At 39.7% G+C, this 18482-nt stretch overlaps 1 protein-coding gene across 1 annotated transcript; it reads right to left on the minus strand.

Annotated features, from left to right (window-relative positions):
- Window positions 1-7757: 7757 nt before the first annotated feature.
- LOC140138069 (gamma-aminobutyric acid type B receptor subunit 2-like) lies at window positions 7758-18269 on the minus strand. The gene is made up of 11 exons (XM_072159915.1): window positions 18178-18269; window positions 17591-17654; window positions 17398-17490; window positions 16409-16559; window positions 14876-15008; window positions 13871-13984; window positions 12686-12805; window positions 10461-10644; window positions 9110-9258; window positions 8385-8477; window positions 7758-8057 (listed from the first exon to the last, which is right to left on the minus strand). The coding sequence occupies exons 1-11, from the start codon at window positions 18205-18207 to the stop codon at window positions 7932-7934; spliced, it is 1257 nt and encodes a 418-aa protein (XP_072016016.1). The 5' UTR covers window positions 18208-18269; the 3' UTR covers window positions 7758-7931.
- Between the last annotated feature and the right edge of the window lie 213 nt (window positions 18270-18482).

Below are 18482 nucleotides of genomic sequence, written 5' to 3' on the forward strand. Positions count from 1 at the left end.
CACGGCAAATTCACCGTGACCTTTTCAGCCAAACCCGCTTAGTGAAGATTCATCCCGGAGATTCATATGCAGTACTAAACCATTAATCGATTGTCCAATGCACATTTTCTTACCACGTGATAATATTAATCCAATGAGCGATCGAATTATCCACTACGGTCGACTAATCCAATCGATAATGACGCTATTGACATGTACGGGTGTGGAGCTCCACTGACTGAGTTTTGGGGATTTTTCACTGGTTTGCTATCATTTACTCATCAAGGCGCTCCACCGTTATTATAAGGACTATGCTAATAATTTAAAGATTGACATGTAGAAAATAAACCATACTTGATTGACAGAAAGTACTAAATTTGTACCTATTACGGTTTGGTGGCACTCCTCTTCCAAACGCGACCAAGTCAGGGCGGCCCGGTGAAGCAAAATGTGCATTGGATTAACACGGGAGTTTGGATAAGATGGTAGATTTCCTTTCTCATACAAATGCATGCTCCCCCGTTATTGTACCGGATTAAAAATTCAGATATTTTGAAAAGAATAAGTAATTGAAACATAGAGCAAGTACTAAAATCAGAGCTATACTTTTTGATATACGACGCTAACTAGTTCATCTCATATAGGGCCTACCCACAGCACAGCGCTACTAGTACGGGTCAATTACCTATGTGAGTGCCCCTGTGTTGTGTGCATACATGTAGTTAACAATAACTGCATGATGAATCAGATCTTCTCTGGTTAAATCCACATTAGGCCTACACATGTTTACCTGTGCAATGAGCAATGAGCTGGTATTATAGTTTCAGTTGGGTAACCGATTATAAAGCGAAGGCAAGGTAACAATACTATGTTGGCCTTTGTTCACGAAATGAGACAACAGTCTGCTTTTTGTTAACCAGCATTCTTGAAAATGAGAAATATCATGGTTGTTGACTTAACATGGTTTGGAAATAATTTCTTTATATTTTTTGGTGTTATCTGTCGTTTACATATCCTTCCTAAAACACAAAAGTGCGAATATTTCCAAACACCTAAATAATAGCTAAAAATTTAGGACATGTTACAAAACAATATTCTCTAGAATTTCAAATTAAAGAATACTTTAAATATTGGCCAGTTATTTTTCACACAGTGACGTTAACTAGGCAATATCCTATACTTCTAACATACACTATTTGGAGAGGTCACGCGTCAATGGTGAGAGCACTGTGTATTGTGTATAGGAAAACGGACAGTAACTGCAGTATGTCACATCAAAACTATAATGAAGATACCCATAGGCCTACTAATAATGCATTCAAACATCTAGTTGCAATAATTGGAATCCAATAGTTTTATATATGGTAATTTTCATTTGCAGAATATTTTACGAGTTGACATTGGACCCCACCCCTGTGCCACACAGACTTTCGGATGCTGATTTCTCTATACCTACTTTTTTGCGGTTTTGCTACCCATCAGTATACCAATTTTCAACAAAAAAAACACCCCAGATCACCCAAATTTGTCCTATGGGAACTCTTGCCAGAATGCGCCTAATGGCGCATTGGTCTTCACTCAAAATGCACCATCGATATACCAAAATCGCTGAAAAGGTACCCCAAAACCGTGGCACATCCCCGTATCTCTTCAACAAGGGAGAGAGAGGGGGGGGGGTGAAATTGTGGCAAATACACGAAGTTTCTCATTTGGATGGAATTAAACTTGAACTGTTCATTTTCATGTTGCAACATTTTCTTTTCAATAACATTTGACCTCAGTAGGCCTATATGAACTTTGACCAACATAGACAATCTTATCATTATTATAGTGTGGTTACAAAAGAATTGATCACGAGTCATTGTTCCCAAGAAGTTTCCCAGTTACTCAACCAATTTTACAAGGTGATCTCAAATAACATTTGACTTCTAGTGTGTCAGTCCAGGTTTGACTTTGACGCACGTTTGGTAGCAATTGGATTTGAAAAGTAGGCCTAGGCCTTCCTACATGTCGTGTCACAGCATTGAATTTATTTTAGTGTTACCTACTAGTATTTCAAAAGAAGGCCTTAAATAACTTTTGACGTCAGTCAGTTGAACATTATCAATAATTCACAAATGATATTGCAACCCCGGATTGCAACTATCCAAAAACTTTTTTCAATTGACTTTTCAACTGTTCACCGTTTTGTTTTCGGAACTGAAATATTTTAATGAGGCCTAATGTTTGGCTATGTTAAAATATTCCCGTAAAATGAATAAAATGTAGTCATCATCATCATCATCAGTTGGCTGCGGAGCAGGCAACTACAAGCTTTCTCCAACTATTGCGATCTTGGGCAAGCGAAACAATTTTGGTTGGCTGTAGCATCCCTTCAGTATCGGCTATATCTCCCATCCCAGGAGGTGCTGGACATACTGTAAGTACACAGTGTGCGCGGTAGTCCCGGTTTCCTCTTCCCATGTGGTGGAATATAAAGGGCATATTCTTTCACAGGCTCATCGTCTTCAAGATGCAGAGATGACTGTGAATCTTGACTCTGGCAACCAATGGAGTGGTGTTGGTCAGATTGTAGATGGTTTCATTTGGAATCCGATCCACATATTTGATGTTTAACATGACTCTGTAGCAAGATGTTGCGAAGGCATTGATCTTGTTTTCCATGTCCTTGGTGATTACCCATGACTCGCACCCGTACAGAAAGACAATAACACAAGTTGTCTCAAACAGCTTGATTTTTATTTCGATTGGCAGGGATGGGCTTCTCCAAAGGCGTTCCAGTTTCCAGAAAGCTGCCCAGGCTAGTACAGTCCAACACTAGAGCCCATCTTGGAACCCAAGTTCTTGAAGTCTGTGACATGGTTGATGGTACTACCATAGACTTCAAGTGCTGTTTGGGCGTTACAGTTTGCAGTCATATATTCTATCTTAGGTGCGCTAATGTCAAGGCCTAGATCTGCTGCTGCAGTTGCAGTCCTATTAAGCTGTGACTGGGCCCGGATGGAAGATTCCAACAGGGCAATATCATCAGCAAAATCCAGGTCATTCAGCATCCTAGCAAGATACCTGCTTGACCGACGTGGGTAGGTAACAATTCCAGTGTCAATTACAGAAGTTGATTTCTTGAGAAGGTAGTCTACCAGGATAATGAACAGGAATGGTGCCAACACATCACCAGGCCTGAAGCACTCCAGTTGTTTCTTGGAAAGGCTCAGAGATACTTCCATCTACCCCCGGCATCTACCATAACTGCACTATTGGAGTCCTTGTAGAGCACCTGGATGGCATTGAGCACAACCTTTTGGTATTCCATAATGCCGCAGCACTGAAAACATGACGGACCTGTTGATGGAGTCGAAGGCTTTTTTGAAGTCCACAAAGAGAAGTTGGTACTCCTTGAAGCCTTCCAGGATCCTCCTCAAAATATGTATTTGCTGAGCACAGCTGCGACCTGATCTAAAGCCAACCTGGTTGCTTCTCATCCTGTCGGATCCTGTTCAGGAGGATCTTGTTGTACACTTTTGCGGCAATGGACATAAGCGAATTACCACGGTAGTTTGTTATGAGAGAGGTCGCCTTTCTTTGGTAGAGGAATGATTACATTTGTGACCCATTGATGTGACGGTGTCAGCGTTGCGAATACTTCTATACAGAATTTGAGAATCATATCAATCATGTTATCCCTCATCCTGAAGTGCTTCAGCAGTTATAGCACAGTCCAATGCTGCTGCCTTGTTGGTCTACATGGCTGCTATTGCTTCGACTACTTCTTCACGAGTTGGGGGCTCAGTGATAATAGGAAGATCTTCAACAGCTGGTGCAGGAGTTCTGAAGCTGCTGTACCACTGTCGTTGTTAAGGAGTGAGGAGTGAGCTCAAATGTTCCTTCTATTCTTCAAGCAGTTCATGATCACTGGTTGGGGCAGATCCATCCCTCTTTTTGACTTTCACCACTTTCCTTGAGTTCTTCCCAGCAAGCGAGTGTATGATTTTCAAGGTGGTGGTGTAATTCCCCATCCCGTCGGCCAGTTTCAGGTCTTCCATCTGCTTATGGAGGGTAGCAATTAGCTCATCAGATTTATAAGAGTTGTTAATGCTGGTGTTCAAGTTCCTCCATCTTTCTCTAGATTGACGAGACTTTGAAATGGAGTACCGCTTTTTGGCCTCATCCCTTTCAAGTTTAAGTCTGTTGGTTGCATCTGATACCCAACTTGGCAGTCCGCATGGCTCTTGCTTTCTAATAACTTTCTCAGTAACTTCACGAACCGCTGTTTCAAAGGTCTCATACCTATCAGAGATTGGTGTGGCGTCATCCATGCTCAAGATCTGGAACCTGTTTGATAGTTCCTGCTGAAATTCCTCCTTTGTATCAGGATCTTGTAATTTCTTCCAGTAACTTCTTCCCTTTGCTAGTTCGCAGACTGGCAGCTAGACGGACGCTCACAATACGATGATCGGAGTCCACTTCTACTGAGTTGTATGCTCGACAGTTGCGGAGAGAATTTACCAACTTGGTGTTTATTAGAATGTGATCTAACTTTGCATGGGTTGATCCAGCTGGATGGGTCCAAGTCCAAAGACGGTTCCTGGGTTGGAGGAATTTCATCTGGGACGGTTTGAGATTGTACTCCTGGCAAGTGTTGTCCAGACGCTCACCATTGTCATTGGTTTAATCAAGGTAGCAGTATGGACCAATGACCCAAGGATGGGAAAGACGACTATCTGTTCCTATACCGGCATTAAAATCGCCGAGGATGAGATGGATGTTGTGCCTTTTCATACCATCCAGGTGGTCAGATAGAGATGAATAGAATTCCTCCTTGTCAGAAGATGTTGAGCACTCAGTTGGCAGGCTGTGAATGTGTTTGGATATGAACAGACCCACTCCTCCGTGCCTTTGCTTGGTAGCAGAAGTGAATATTAAAATCCAGTTCATCAGTTGGGCTTGGTGTAATGAGACGATGTTCTTGAATTCCGGCAATGTCAATACCTGCATCAGCAAAACCCATGAATAGCTGATGGATTTTCCCTTGTTGATTTACAGTACGGACATTATAAGTAGATATTACAAGAGGTTTGAAGGTAGACAGGCGACAATAATCAGGGCCAACATCAGTTCGTGATGGTGTGCCGAGTTCCCGCTGGTCCGTCAACAGTAGACTGCCGCTCATCTACCCTCGGTATTTTTGAAGATTTGTATGTAGTTTTCGTAATCATAGAATTTGCTAGGAATTATTTTGGTCCAGTCCCAACAGCTTTACTGGTGATCAGCCCTGTTTTAGCTTATTTCTGGACACACAGCAGCCGAGATCTACCAATATGCAGTAGTTCGCCCCTGATCCGGAACATGTTGGCCAGTGTTGGAAGGTTGACCAATGATGAAATGTTCAACACCAGCCTAATGACCGTTGAGAAGTAAATCTTCCTCTTCCGCTCTTTGTGGCCCACGATGAAAACTTCGGAGCCATTGAGATAGGCTACTCCAATATGAAGAGAATCACTACCGCCCTTAACCTCGTAGAATACTCAAGAAAATGAAGATGGAGCTTGATGTTCATCGCAAGAAACATTGGAACTGAACTAGCCCTACCAGAAAAACAGCACCCGATCTTACTACACTGTTCTCCAGCAGTTTAAGGATAATTTCCGGCCGGAACGAACATAACTCACATGTGCTCTTGAAAAACCTGGTATTAAACCTAACCTAACAAATGCCATGAACACCATGATATGAGTAACTATAGAGAAGAAAGAACGGAGCAATATGTCATCATGATTTCGTCGCTGGCTGTACTGTCTACATCGTTAACAAATGGCCAAGACATTTGAACATACTGGCCGTTGAACCTGCTGGTTTCATCCGCCCTAAAGATGGCATGCTCTGCAACTGAGCTAGGGAGGCAGAGGGCGCTCCTTCCCTCACTCTGCTTGAGGATTGTATCCTGCCTAGAGTCCAGGGAGATGGTGGTGGAATCACAGTATGGGGAGCATTTCACAGTAGGTCGAATTCACACCTCTACATGCTAGAAGGACACATGAAAAATCAGGACCAATACCTGCATGTTCTTGATACAGTTATACTTCCGTTTGCAAGAAGAGACTTCGGGAACAATTTCGTGATCCAAGATGACAACACCACGGCGCACAGAGCCCTACGCGCGAGGGAATTCCTTGAAAATGAAAATGTAGAACACCTGGACTGGTCGGCTTTGAGCCCGGGTATGAACCCTATAGAGAACTTATGGGCAGAAGTAAACCAACCAATCACCCTGCAGGAACTTAGACACGCCCTAATTGCTTGCTGGCGATATATTCCACAAGGAACCTTGGTAAACCTGGTCGAGGGAATGTCACGTCGCGTATATGACCTTGAGCTGGCAAGGGGTTGGTACACCAAATATTGAGTTGTGTTTTCTCAAGCAAGAGACTTATCTGAACATGTCACAGGTGTTTGTTTAAACAATAACATTTGTGTCTTTAATCTCATTTTGTGATACAAAGAGACCGCTAAAAAGTGTTGCGATTGTGTGATCCTTCCATTGTAATGCGCTTCCTTAGGCAATTCTTTGTTTAATTGACAAACTGTGTGATGTAAACATCAAAGGACTTTTGTATCTTTCAATTAAATTCAACTGAGCACTACTCCAGAACAATAAACCTGTTCCTAATATGATTGTAAACTGCATTTGATACAAAAATAAAAATATTCCAAACTTTTGTCCATGACTGTATATTATAATCTTTATGTATACATACCCAAGAACTTCATCATTATTTTCTTTGTAAATTAATGTTTTGGTTCACAGAAGAACACGAATTAATTCCATAAAATGAAACATATACGAAGGACCAAGTTGAGATTGAGAAAAAAAATTGCGGCCCTGAATTGTCAGATTTAGAGTCGGACGCTGAGGGCAACACAACTTCTTTCCCTTTTTATTTTTGGCCTCAACAAGTTACGAGTTATAATCAACTATAAAGACTTGTTGGGATCGTCTGTGTCAACAATGTCAATACCGGCCTAGCGCCATCTTATCAATTGATAAGATTTTTGTTAACAGAATCATATTTTCGTCGAAATGTACATTTATTCGTTTACCTTTGTATGAAGAAACAAACCAGTCGTAGACAGATAGTCAATCAACAATATGCAACAATATGTTTCATTGAGGTATATACCACCACCTTTCTGTATATGAAGAGCTTATTTCCAAACCGTGTTTTAATCAGAAGCATGTGTTTGTGGACTTAAAAGTCCACAAACACATGCTTCTGATTTGCCTGTGCGATATTGCAATGGGTTGTGATGCTATAGGTATTGTAATTTCAGTTGGATGCACCATTACAAAGCAAACAGTGGATGGATGTACATTATAAACAATACTGTGAGCTACTGTGTGAGGCCATTGATTCCCAAATGAGAACAATAGTCTGCATATTGTTAACCAGCATTGTTCATGTTGTGGTAAATAATGGCTTGTTGATGATACAACTCATTGTTGCTAATGTCAAACTTGTCAAAGTAATTGGGATTGTATCACACAAGTAAATGAGAAACATGTGGTTGTGGATTTAACACGGTTTGGAAATAAGCTCTTCATAATTCAACTGTATTTACACATTTATATTATAATAATATTCTATCCAAAAAGGTTCAAGAAGTCATATGGCTTATCTTTTAAGTATACTTAAATAGAAGTCATATCATAATGGTTTGTCATTTAAAGTCATAAGGTGGTACTACACCCCTGACCAATTTTGTGCCACTGAAATTCCAGTGTAGTAACTGGATTCCTTGCCCCTATAATATACATAACTTTTGTTTCCAGTGTATTATTAGTTTTTGAGAAAAATGCAAAAATAGTCACAAATTTATCAAGGGGCGTAGTACCACCTTAATACGTTACATTCGTACTTATACCCTTCGTAGATATTTTTGATAGGCTACGTTATTTATAGTGTTTTTGAGCTATTCTTGGTGAATTCAACAGTATTTGCTGGTTTGTCATCTAACTCGATTTGAGATACTTCGACAGCAATGGTTGGTTCGTCATCAAACTCATCTTGAGGTGCTACATTCTGTGGAAGTTAAAATATAATTACACAAATTGTGTGTTGTGTTCACGAACGAAAGAAAGAAAGAAAGAAAGAAAGAAAGAAAGAAAATTTTCTTTAAATTCATCAATTTACGAGTGTCCCTAGCTATCGCAATCTTTGGTAAAAAATAAAGCCAACGAACTTCAAGAAATTCACAAAGAGCCTTAAGGTTTCCTGTGATGGGAAAGTTCTGCTCACACTAGAACCACGAAACAGTCTCTGTTCCCGGTCTCTGTATCATAAATTATGTTCCGTTTTTACTGGCCTCTTCTTGAGTACCCGCTTTACTATAATACAATAAAAGAGTACCTGGTTCTCTTCCGTCTTTCCTTTTCCCACAGGGCTCTTGGTATTGAAATGCACGCTCGCACGGGCCTTATGGACTTCATTTCTCATCAGAATCTGTGATCATGGTGATGGGCAACAAACAACATGTAAAACCAGTTTACACTTTCCTGGTCAGTGTGGTCTAAAGTTATGTCTACTTCAATACAGAATGTTTTTGATTATAACTATAAACCAGGGTTAACATTTTATTGTATTTCACTACGTCCCAAATAATGGTTGCCAAAAAATAACTCTTTCGGTAGATAAGGACCACTTTATGCTTTTAATCATGACGTTATTTTCAAAATGATACCTTTTCGTGGGGAAAATTAGTCACGTTGCATGAACTGCGTGACGACGTCCAAAACTGCCAATTTCAACGTCCTCCATGCGTTTCTGCTTTCGTTTGTATCAACGATGTAAATCGCAATCTCTTTTTATACGGCTGATCTCACGCGCATTCCAATGGACAATCTGAACCGTACATTATGAATGATGTCAAATTTTCACAATTTACTGTTGCTTTATTATATTAGTCTTATAATAGCTTATAATGACTTCTTAAAACAAAATAGATCATATTAGTCAGGCTTTCCTTCGTATGTTCAATAACCTTGATATTGTACATTTTGTGTCATTCATGGTGGCGAATTAATTGTTCCCCTTCATTGGCATTTGGTCAACATTATCTTAAAGCAGATGCTTACCTTTGGTACGAAAACGAGGCACAATGTCATTGTTGTCGAAAACAAAATAAAGATTGATATCAGAGCAAAATTAGCGTTAGGATCTGCTACAAAAAACTGTACAGGTAGTCCGGTAAATGATACTATCACTACAGTGTAGACACTCATACCTGTGATAAAAATGATAAATGGAACAAATGTGAATGATGAACAAAAAAGATATAATCTTCAACTATGATGAACAGGAAAGGAGTCAGAACATTTCCCTGTTGGACGCCATTGTCGTAATTGGAAACGTTCCTGTGATGCGGAAGTTCTCGCTCACTAAAAGACATTCGTGCTTTACAGTTTAGCTACAGTTGAATTGAAGCATTGCAACTTTATTTAGGGATTGACAGCTGAAGTCGAGGAGATCATGCCAACGAAACTTCAGCCAAGCCAAGCGATCAAGTGAAAGGGGTCGCTGTATATAGCGGGTCGGGCATTTTCACAGATAAGTATCCACGTGTAGCCGACAATCTCTTGGACTTGAATCGTTTATTCTGATCCTCCCATTATATTACCGTAATTGTGTCTTGCATTGTCTTATGTAGTACTAAGGTGAAGCATATGTCCGCATCCTTCGTGTTCAAGGAACAATACAAACCAATTGTTGGAGTTCATAAGGGTAATGTTCTGACTCCTTCATGTTCATGATCACAGTAGAAATGATTTTATAGTTCTGGCTCGTCTAGTCTACTTTGTGGAGAAAAAATCCAGTCAAACTGCCGACTTTGCTTATAGCATTGTCGTCGTCTTAGAATCGTTTATATGCCTAAATTTGACTGGCACTTAAAGCCTTAATGTACGATGTCCGTCCAATTTTAATTTTGTTATTCTTTATTAAAAATGTTGAAATAATAATTAGTAATAACGGCCGGGAAGGGTTGCTGTCCATTTTAAGTTGAAATAACAAGGTTAAGTGAATGCAACCCCACTAGTTATTTTGGACATTTTAACATGCAGTTCTATGGGAGGACATATTATCATAATTTTTTTAATTATGATAATATGTCGAACTTTGCTCTGTTGACCTACAAATACAACAAATTTGGCCGATTCCATTTAGGTGCAAGTTGGGACATGTGTAAACATTACAAATATGCAAAAAAATCAGGTTTGAAAAAAATTAACCAATTTCATATTATAAGATCGTACATTTAAGGCTTTAAACTGCTCAAATAGCTTCTAATGTATTTGCCGTCTTTGCAGACAAATGAATATGTTTATTAATAGCTATATTTACCGACATACCTATATATATCTGCTATCATGTATTTTCTATAAAACTTGTTTGAAAAATTGCGATGTTTTGTTGTTGCAATACACTCACCGATCCATTTGGAGTCATTCAGTCCTGGATAAAGCACGTGTCTCGTTTCCCAGGCAAGGAACGCGCCAAAAACCAACAGTAAACCTTTGATAACCAACACCACACCAAGAAAGTAAGACTGTGCATTTGATGTACAACTTATGTGGACTGGTATCAATAGGACGTCCTCATTGTCTGGGCTTTCCTGTAAATTATTGATCATTATGAAAAAAAATGAAGTTGATTTCTGCATATTGTATTTGACCCGGAGAATGGCATCAGAGCAGTATAGACGAATCCAACGAGCCAAGTCATGGTCAGGATTTGGTCGGCCATCTTTGGTTTCCCGCTAGCACCAACCTGGGGTATTGAGCGCCCGATTGTGCAAATAAAAGCCGCCTAACACCTGGAGAAGATGCAAAGACGAGGAGGGTTAATATAATAATATATACAATAGAGGTAACCATGACGCATCTATTCAAACAGTCCTTTTGTTCATCCATTTGTACATCTGTGAATACATGCGACGGGATTACCTGTGGAATTATCTCCATTGTATTATTCTATTAACCCTCCTCGACCTTATCTAGGTGCATGGAAGAAAGAGATGAGAAGGAACCACAACGACTTCGATCGGCCAAGTTTTAATCCGCTTATCTATTGACGCATGAAAAGAAAAGCTATCAATGGTACTTACTTTCATGTATGATCCATTTACCGCGATCGATGCTTGGCAAAATCATTACTGGAAAAAAATTATAACAAACCCATCCACGAACAAACAAACGCTACTCATAAGTAAGATTATGGAATTTCACTGATGCTCTGAACATGTATAGTAGCTTTGTTTTGGGATCTACAGTCAAACTGTTTTCTTGATCGTGTTGTGTAGAAAATGTCCTATAAAACATCGAAAAGGTAATCAAAATCGGCCGTTTTTTTTTTGAGTTTAATCTTTAGCAAATAAGGTAAGATTTTGGTGACTTTTTCGATGAAAAATAGATGTAAAATGTTCTTAAATAATGCACAATGTTCCGGTTGAGTCCGGTACATAAAACCTGTTTAATTTAATAGTTTATATGTGTATAATCGTAACTAGCTAACTCGTTTCAGTGCCAAAGACTGCCAACTCTGAGAGAAAAGTCATCAAAGTTCGGAAAAATTGGGCAAAATGAAAGAAAAAGATGTAGGCCATCAATGACCGATGATCACGTCACCAAAGAAAATCCTATAGACGAATCCAACGAGCCAAGTCATGGTCAGGATTTGGTCGGCCATCTTTGGTTTCCCGCTAGCACCAACCTGGGGTATTGAGCGCCCGATTGTGCAAATAAAAGCCGCCTTACACCTGGAGAAGATGCAAAGACGAGGAGGGTTAATAGAATAATATATACAATAGAGGTAATCCTGTCGCATCTATTCATAGGCCTTTGTTCATCCATTTGTACATCTATGAATACATGCGACGGGATTACCTGCGGAATTATCTCTATTGTAGGCCTATTATTGTATTAACCCTCCTCGACCTTATCTAGGTATAAGGCGGCTTTTATTTGCACAACTGTTGGAACTGTATTGTGTTGTAAACTTAAATCAATCTTTTGTCTACCTGTGTTTTCGCGGAAGGTGTAAAAGGGTGATGGAATGCAGTTTAAAATTTCCGCCAAGGCCGAATCATTTCACATTTTGGATGCATTGTAGCCGGCGGGGACCCGACTAAAGGCTGCTAGTCAGGTGTAGGGATGCGTGTATTTGGATTCGTCTATAGGGTGCTTGCACGGAAGGTCATTAGTTCAAATCATCCTTCACACACGCTCCAGAAGACATGCAAATACATGGAATACAATACCAATCACCTATTTAACGCGGGGTATTGATCAAAGTAAATCCTCATGAATAACAATGTCAACTAAATGTCGGTAAAGGGAGTGGACAAAGTGAATGCGTTCGTTGTGGTTCCTTCTTATCTCTTTCTTCCATGCTAGGTGTAAGGCGGCTTTAATTTGCACAACTGTTGGAACTGTATTGTGTTGTAAACTTAAATCAATCTTTTGTCTACCTGTGTTTTCGCGGAAGGTGTAGAACGGGTGATGGAATGCAGTTTAAAATTTCCACCAAGGCCGAATCATTTCACATTTTGGATGCATTGTAGTCGGCGGGGACCCAACTAAAGGCTGCTAGTCAGGTGTAGGGATGCGTGTATTTGGATTCGTCTATAGTTCGATTTCATCATAATGCAAACTTACCGCTGGTGGACCGTTCATTTCCCGGTATGAGAGCGGATCAACACCGACCCAAATAGTTAGTATGATCACATCAACAATTCCTAGCAAAGCAACTTGTCCATAAAGATGTTGATCCTGGATCTAGTAAAACACATTCATACAAAATTTATGACCACTTCTTTCAAATATATTAATAATATAGAAATCGGTCTAGTTTAGTTCCCTCCTTCTTGTGGGTACGTGTGTGTGTCTGCATGTTTAACTGCGTGTCCCGGCTGTGCATTTATAATTAATACTCGACGTTTTAGGTGTGTTTTCCCGAATTTTGCCCCAGCGGGCTTTGAGTTTTTATCGTTTGCGGGATGCCGCAGCGACTAGAAGAACAAAGCCTAACTGTAACATGATTATAAAATATAATATTTGATGATAATGGATTATAAAACAGTGAAAACTTAAGATTCGATTTCATTTCATGTGAACATGGACTCATTACGGACTCAGTCTCCAACAGATTTGGACTCAGTTACGTGTCGGGCACCCATGTTGCAAAATCGTCACAGTCCCGATGACCGGCTTTCAGAATGTGCACTGGGACAAATTATTTTTTAGTACTCTTAGTACTTTTACTTTTAGTAGATAATTTTGATGCTATAAAGGACCAAAATATTTTCTACTGTACCGGGACTTGTCTTAGCAGTGGCGTAGCGCCATAGGGTCACGTGCCCCCATTCGATCTGAAATTTTACAAAATGCCATAGAATCAGATCCGGTGCCTCTCCCCCATCATGGTCGGTGCCCCCCATGTGATGACCCACGCTACGCCACTGTGTCTTAGACTGAAGTGGAGATGACGCTAATACTGCAGAGTCAACATGGGGAGGAGGATTGTATGGACCATCCCCAATATTGAGTGATGCATTACCCAACCCCCGGGATTTATTATGCTCATGACTGGGGGCGGTGGGTCGACATATTTCCACGGTTGCGTACCTTTTGCAAAATTTCCAAAGAAAAAAATTGCACAATCGACCCGCAGACACGCTACCAAAATGACTACCGGGATTTGGAGACAAGGGAACTTTGGGGGAGTGCACTATTGGCGCTGAAGCATATTTAGGACCTTTTTGGTTGTCTACTTGTAGCCATTTGTGATTTTAACCTTCATTTGAACTTATCATATCTATTTCTACAACATAAGATACGTACCCCGGTAGGTTGTGACACCTTTTTGCTTGTGAATATTCGATGTACTCGCCAAGTCTTGCTAAACAACGCACCATAACTCAAGGAGAATCCAAGCGCCAAAAACCATATGAAAACCTAAAGAATAATAATTATAACAATTAATATCATGATCGTTTTAATACCAGGAAAGGTATTTGGTTATCTTATTGTTTTTAGCCTACAAACATATACTTATTATTCCTGGCACATAAACAGCACAATTATTTTCCATTTGAAAAGACCATCGATACAATCAGTGGCGTAGCTGCCGGGGGGCAGGGGGGGGGCCCCCCTGGCAAAATTTGCCTATTTGGGCCCCCGCCCCCTAGTGCAAGGAAAAAGGAGGGAGAAAGAGGAAAAAGAGAGGAGAGAGAGGGAGAAGAGGAGCAGAGAGATGGAGAATCCATACGATATGCAATACCATACGATTATTATCAATAAGCCTGGCAAAAATGTCTATTTGGGCCCCGCCCCGCCCCCTCTCCCCCACCCCCCAAGTGCAGGGAAATTTGGTGGATTTGGGCCCCCGCCCCATACAGGCTTGCCCCCCTTTGAAAAAATCCCAGCTACGCCGCTGGATACAATAGTTTAAGCAAGTGCGCGCGTATTTCTATAGCAATTATTGTAGTTAGATAACATTCAAAACTTTTCAATTTTTACATAACAAACAACATAGTATAATACGAGGCGACCTTTCGTATTGAAGATATAGATGAAGTTTCTTCAAAACGAAAGGTCAAAATTTTCACATGATGGTTGGCTTTTCATCCCAGCTACACTACACTTTCAGTACATATCATTAGATTTATAACTAATCCAACTCAACCAGGACTTCTCTATCTATATGTTTTGCATATTCATGTCTAATTAGTACTCATGTCTTTTATTTTGTAGGTGGAGTGAAAATGTACGACATGAAGATCTTATCTTTGAACAAGCAATCACGGCCAAAACAGAAGAGATATATATATATAAATTATTACGCACCGTCAACATATCACAGTATGCTTTCTTTGACACCAAATTTGTATCCAAACCAAGAAATATAATCGATAGATAAACCAAACTACCGCCCAACACTATCAAGTTATTCAGTCTGGGACTCGACATCTTGACTATTCTATTATATAAAAAGAAGCGAATAACAATCAAATAAACTTAATAAAGCTTTGGGTGCTTATATTTGAGGTTAGAGATCATTTCGAAATAATTACAACTCTGGGACAAAAGCATAAACAAGCCCCATTTTGGTTTCGGCCAGTGGATATCGGTCTTTTTGGGGTCAAACGTCATTTACATACTAAATACCTTGTTAATTGGATATATAGAGTGTAAGCTGGCAAAGTTATGTAATAGTCGGATTAACTACCATAGCAACATGATGCAGTCATGTCTACAGTAGAATTCATCTCGACCTTTGCAGGACTTAACCCCATTAAAAGCTATTAAACCAAGATAACACTCATTGAAACAGCTCAACTGATTAAATCGGATCTTCTCTGGTTGTGCACAAGTGACTGTTTTCATGTGCGATATCGCAATAAAGCTGGTATTCATAGCTTCAGTTGGGTAACCGATTATAAAGGAAACGAAAGGAAACAATGTTATGTGTGGCTTTGTTCACGAAATCAGACAATGGCGTGCTTTTTGTAAACCAGCATTCTTGAAAATGAGCAACATAATGATTTTTGACTTAACACGGTTTGGAAATAATTTCTTCATATTTTCGGTGTTATCTGTCGTTTACATGTCCTTCCTAAAACACAAAAGTACGACCCTCTCCAAACACCTAAATTAGCTAAAAATTTAGGACATGTTACAAAACTATATTGTCTAGAATTTTAGAAGAGTACTTTTAATATTGGCCGGTTATTTTTCACACAGCGACGTTAACTAGGCAATGTACTATTACCTATAACATTAACTAAAACACCAAAGTACGAATATTTCCAAACATCTAAATTAGCTAAAAATTTAGGACATGTTAAAAACTATATTTTCTAGAACTTTAGAAGAGTACTTTTAATATTGGCCGGTTATTTTTCACACAGCGACGTTAACTAGTCATATCCCCATACTGTTAACGTAGGGCTATTTGTAAAGGTCACGCGTCAATGGGAAAGAGCACTGTGTATTGTGTATAGGAAAACGGACAGTAACTGCAGTATGATAGGTGAAAACAATTTTTGAATATACCGCGCTGCACTGGTACGTTCACACGGTACCTCTGCATTGAACCATATCATGCTGATCACTCGCACCTGTAAGATAGGTATCTTTGTAAAGACCGGTATTGTGTATGATTGCAGACATACACAGGTGATGAGTACAACCTGTTCAGTGCAGCGCGATATTGTTTTCACCTGTTGCTAGGGTAGTTAATCCGATTTATTACGTCACTTCGCCAGCGTATATGCCTAGACGGTGTTCTGAAAGATAAGGTCAAGGGTTCATTGCAAGTCATTGACCACCTACATCTGAGGTCAGATATCTATTGTTTCATTTTTAGCTACAACTTACTGTTTTTCTCTGTATAGTATGTTGAACACTAAGAATCCCAACGCTAGTACTATTCCGAGACAAGCCAAGAGAGCAATAAATGCATAGAGACCTCTGTTGATTCGTTGTATCTGTCGAACTTCTATAAATGCATCAACAGGGGGTTTGCCACCTGAAAGAAGTTATGAGTTACATCCCATTATACGTTAAAAAGTCAGACCAAAATCAAATATAATAACACATAAACATTCGATCTTTTTTCCAAACAAGCTACACACCCACATCTACCCCTATCCACCCACAACACACCGCCCTATGCAGAGTATCAGAAACACGCATAGAAAAACCATGTGTTCCAAACTTATTATATTATCAAACTACTTATATTCCCCGGTAGTGACGTAGCGTGAGTCATCCTAGGAGGAAGGGAAGCAACCCATCGATCATGATTGGGGAAGAGGGCATCCTATGGGATTTTCTAAGTTTTCAAATCGATTGTGGGGCACGTGCCCCTATGACACTAAGCCACTGTTCACACACACCGTCAATCAAGAACTTCAATATACTTCTCGGATTTGTTTAGCATGGACCCTACTGGCAAAACGAACACCAAATAGCTTTTTTTACGTGCCTACTGCTCGTGGTGGCTTCCAGCAGGGATATGTCTGCATACAAAACGTCTACAGTTGCAGGTGAATACTAACGCATAATTATACAATTTCTTTCACAGATCCCCCCACAAGAGAACACACACATAAACACACCCCACACCTCTACTTGCAAGACGTGTGAATTGGTGATAGCTATCCAACTGTGACAATTCAACCGTGATTAAATATGTTGCTATACATGTGTGGAATATCCCCACTTTGCTGGAAAAAACCGTGTGTGTATCCCCAGTAAGATAGTATGGAATCAGATGTATGTAGTATCGTCTGAAGCTCTCTGATTCGGTACTATGCAATATTTATTACAAACGCACACTCCCACCCACATGTTCCTATATTCACCTTGCCATACGACAGCAGGGTCATTAGTAAAATAAAATTCCTCTCCTGCAGGTCGAGCAGGATCGTATATCGCCACCGCTCTTTCTACACCATCTGTAGAACAATAAAAAAGAGTATTAAGCTAGATGTGTAAAATACATTTGTATGGATTTCTAAAAATTAAATTAAGTTCGTAATAAGCACGATACTTTACCTTGATTTTGTTCAACCAGCATCGGACCAAGTCTGTCACCAGTATCAGTAAATTTGATTCCTCCCTAAAGGTAATGAATAAGATATAGATTGTTCACTGGTCAACCGGTCTAGCTCAGTAATTGCCATTTTACACTATAGGGGATTGAATGTATTTGTGGTGTACGTATGGATCCAGGCCCGTACGCAGGGGGGTGCGGGGGTGCGATCGCACCTCCCCAAATTTGCAAAAGTATACAAAAAGTCCCAAAATTTAAGAAAAAATCAGGTTTTTAACGCTTTTTTGGTCAAAAATTCAAAGTTCAAATTTGGGGAAGAAAGTTTTTACAAAATCCCCCCCCCGGAAAAAAGTCCACTTTTTCAAAATCAGCACCCGCCACCCCCAAAAAAAATCCTGGGTACGGGCCTGTATGGATCTATGTTCCATGCATAGAATAGATTTTAGATAGTATTACCCCAAATCTCGATTTGTTACCGGTTTACCCAAATACTCAACTTGTGGTTTACCGGACTCCAAAATATTCCAATACTTATGGCCCTAAAATGTTGTATAACTTTTAATGCAACTACTCTCACGATGATACTCACTGTGACACCCTCAAATGACGTGTTACTCATAATGTCGAAAAGCAAGTTTGTTATGTCACGCCGGTCGTATGTGAACGATGCGATTGATTCAGGCGGATCTGTAATAAAGTTAATACATATGTGATTTCCATGAGTAAAATAAAGTTTGCCAGTGTAAACTCACATCTTAAGGGAAGGGGTATGAACGTTTGGACAGTATTTATTGTGGGACATTAGTGCCAAATATCAACTTTTTATAATTTGTCATAAAATTTGTATTATACCGTGAATTTCAAAAATGAAAATTATTTGATATCAGAAAGACA

Source organism: Amphiura filiformis, chromosome 17 (assembly GCF_039555335.1).
Source record: "Amphiura filiformis chromosome 17, Afil_fr2py, whole genome shotgun sequence".
NCBI lineage: Eukaryota > Metazoa > Echinodermata > Ophiuroidea > Amphilepidida > Amphiuridae > Amphiura > Amphiura filiformis.

Bases quoted from the DNA above. Each gene is read 5' to 3' on its own strand.
- LOC140138069 (XM_072159915.1), bottom strand. From the start codon at position 18,207: ATGAGTAACACGTCATTTGAGGGTGTCACA. The intron at 15,009-16,408 runs GTAAGTTGTAGC...TTTATATAATAG, and splicing joins ATACTATACAGAGAAAAACA to AATAGTCAAGATGTCGAGTC. The intron at 8,478-9,109 runs GTAAGCATCTGC...CCATGATCACAG, and splicing joins GCCTCGTTTTCGTACCAAAG to ATTCTGATGAGAAATGAAGT.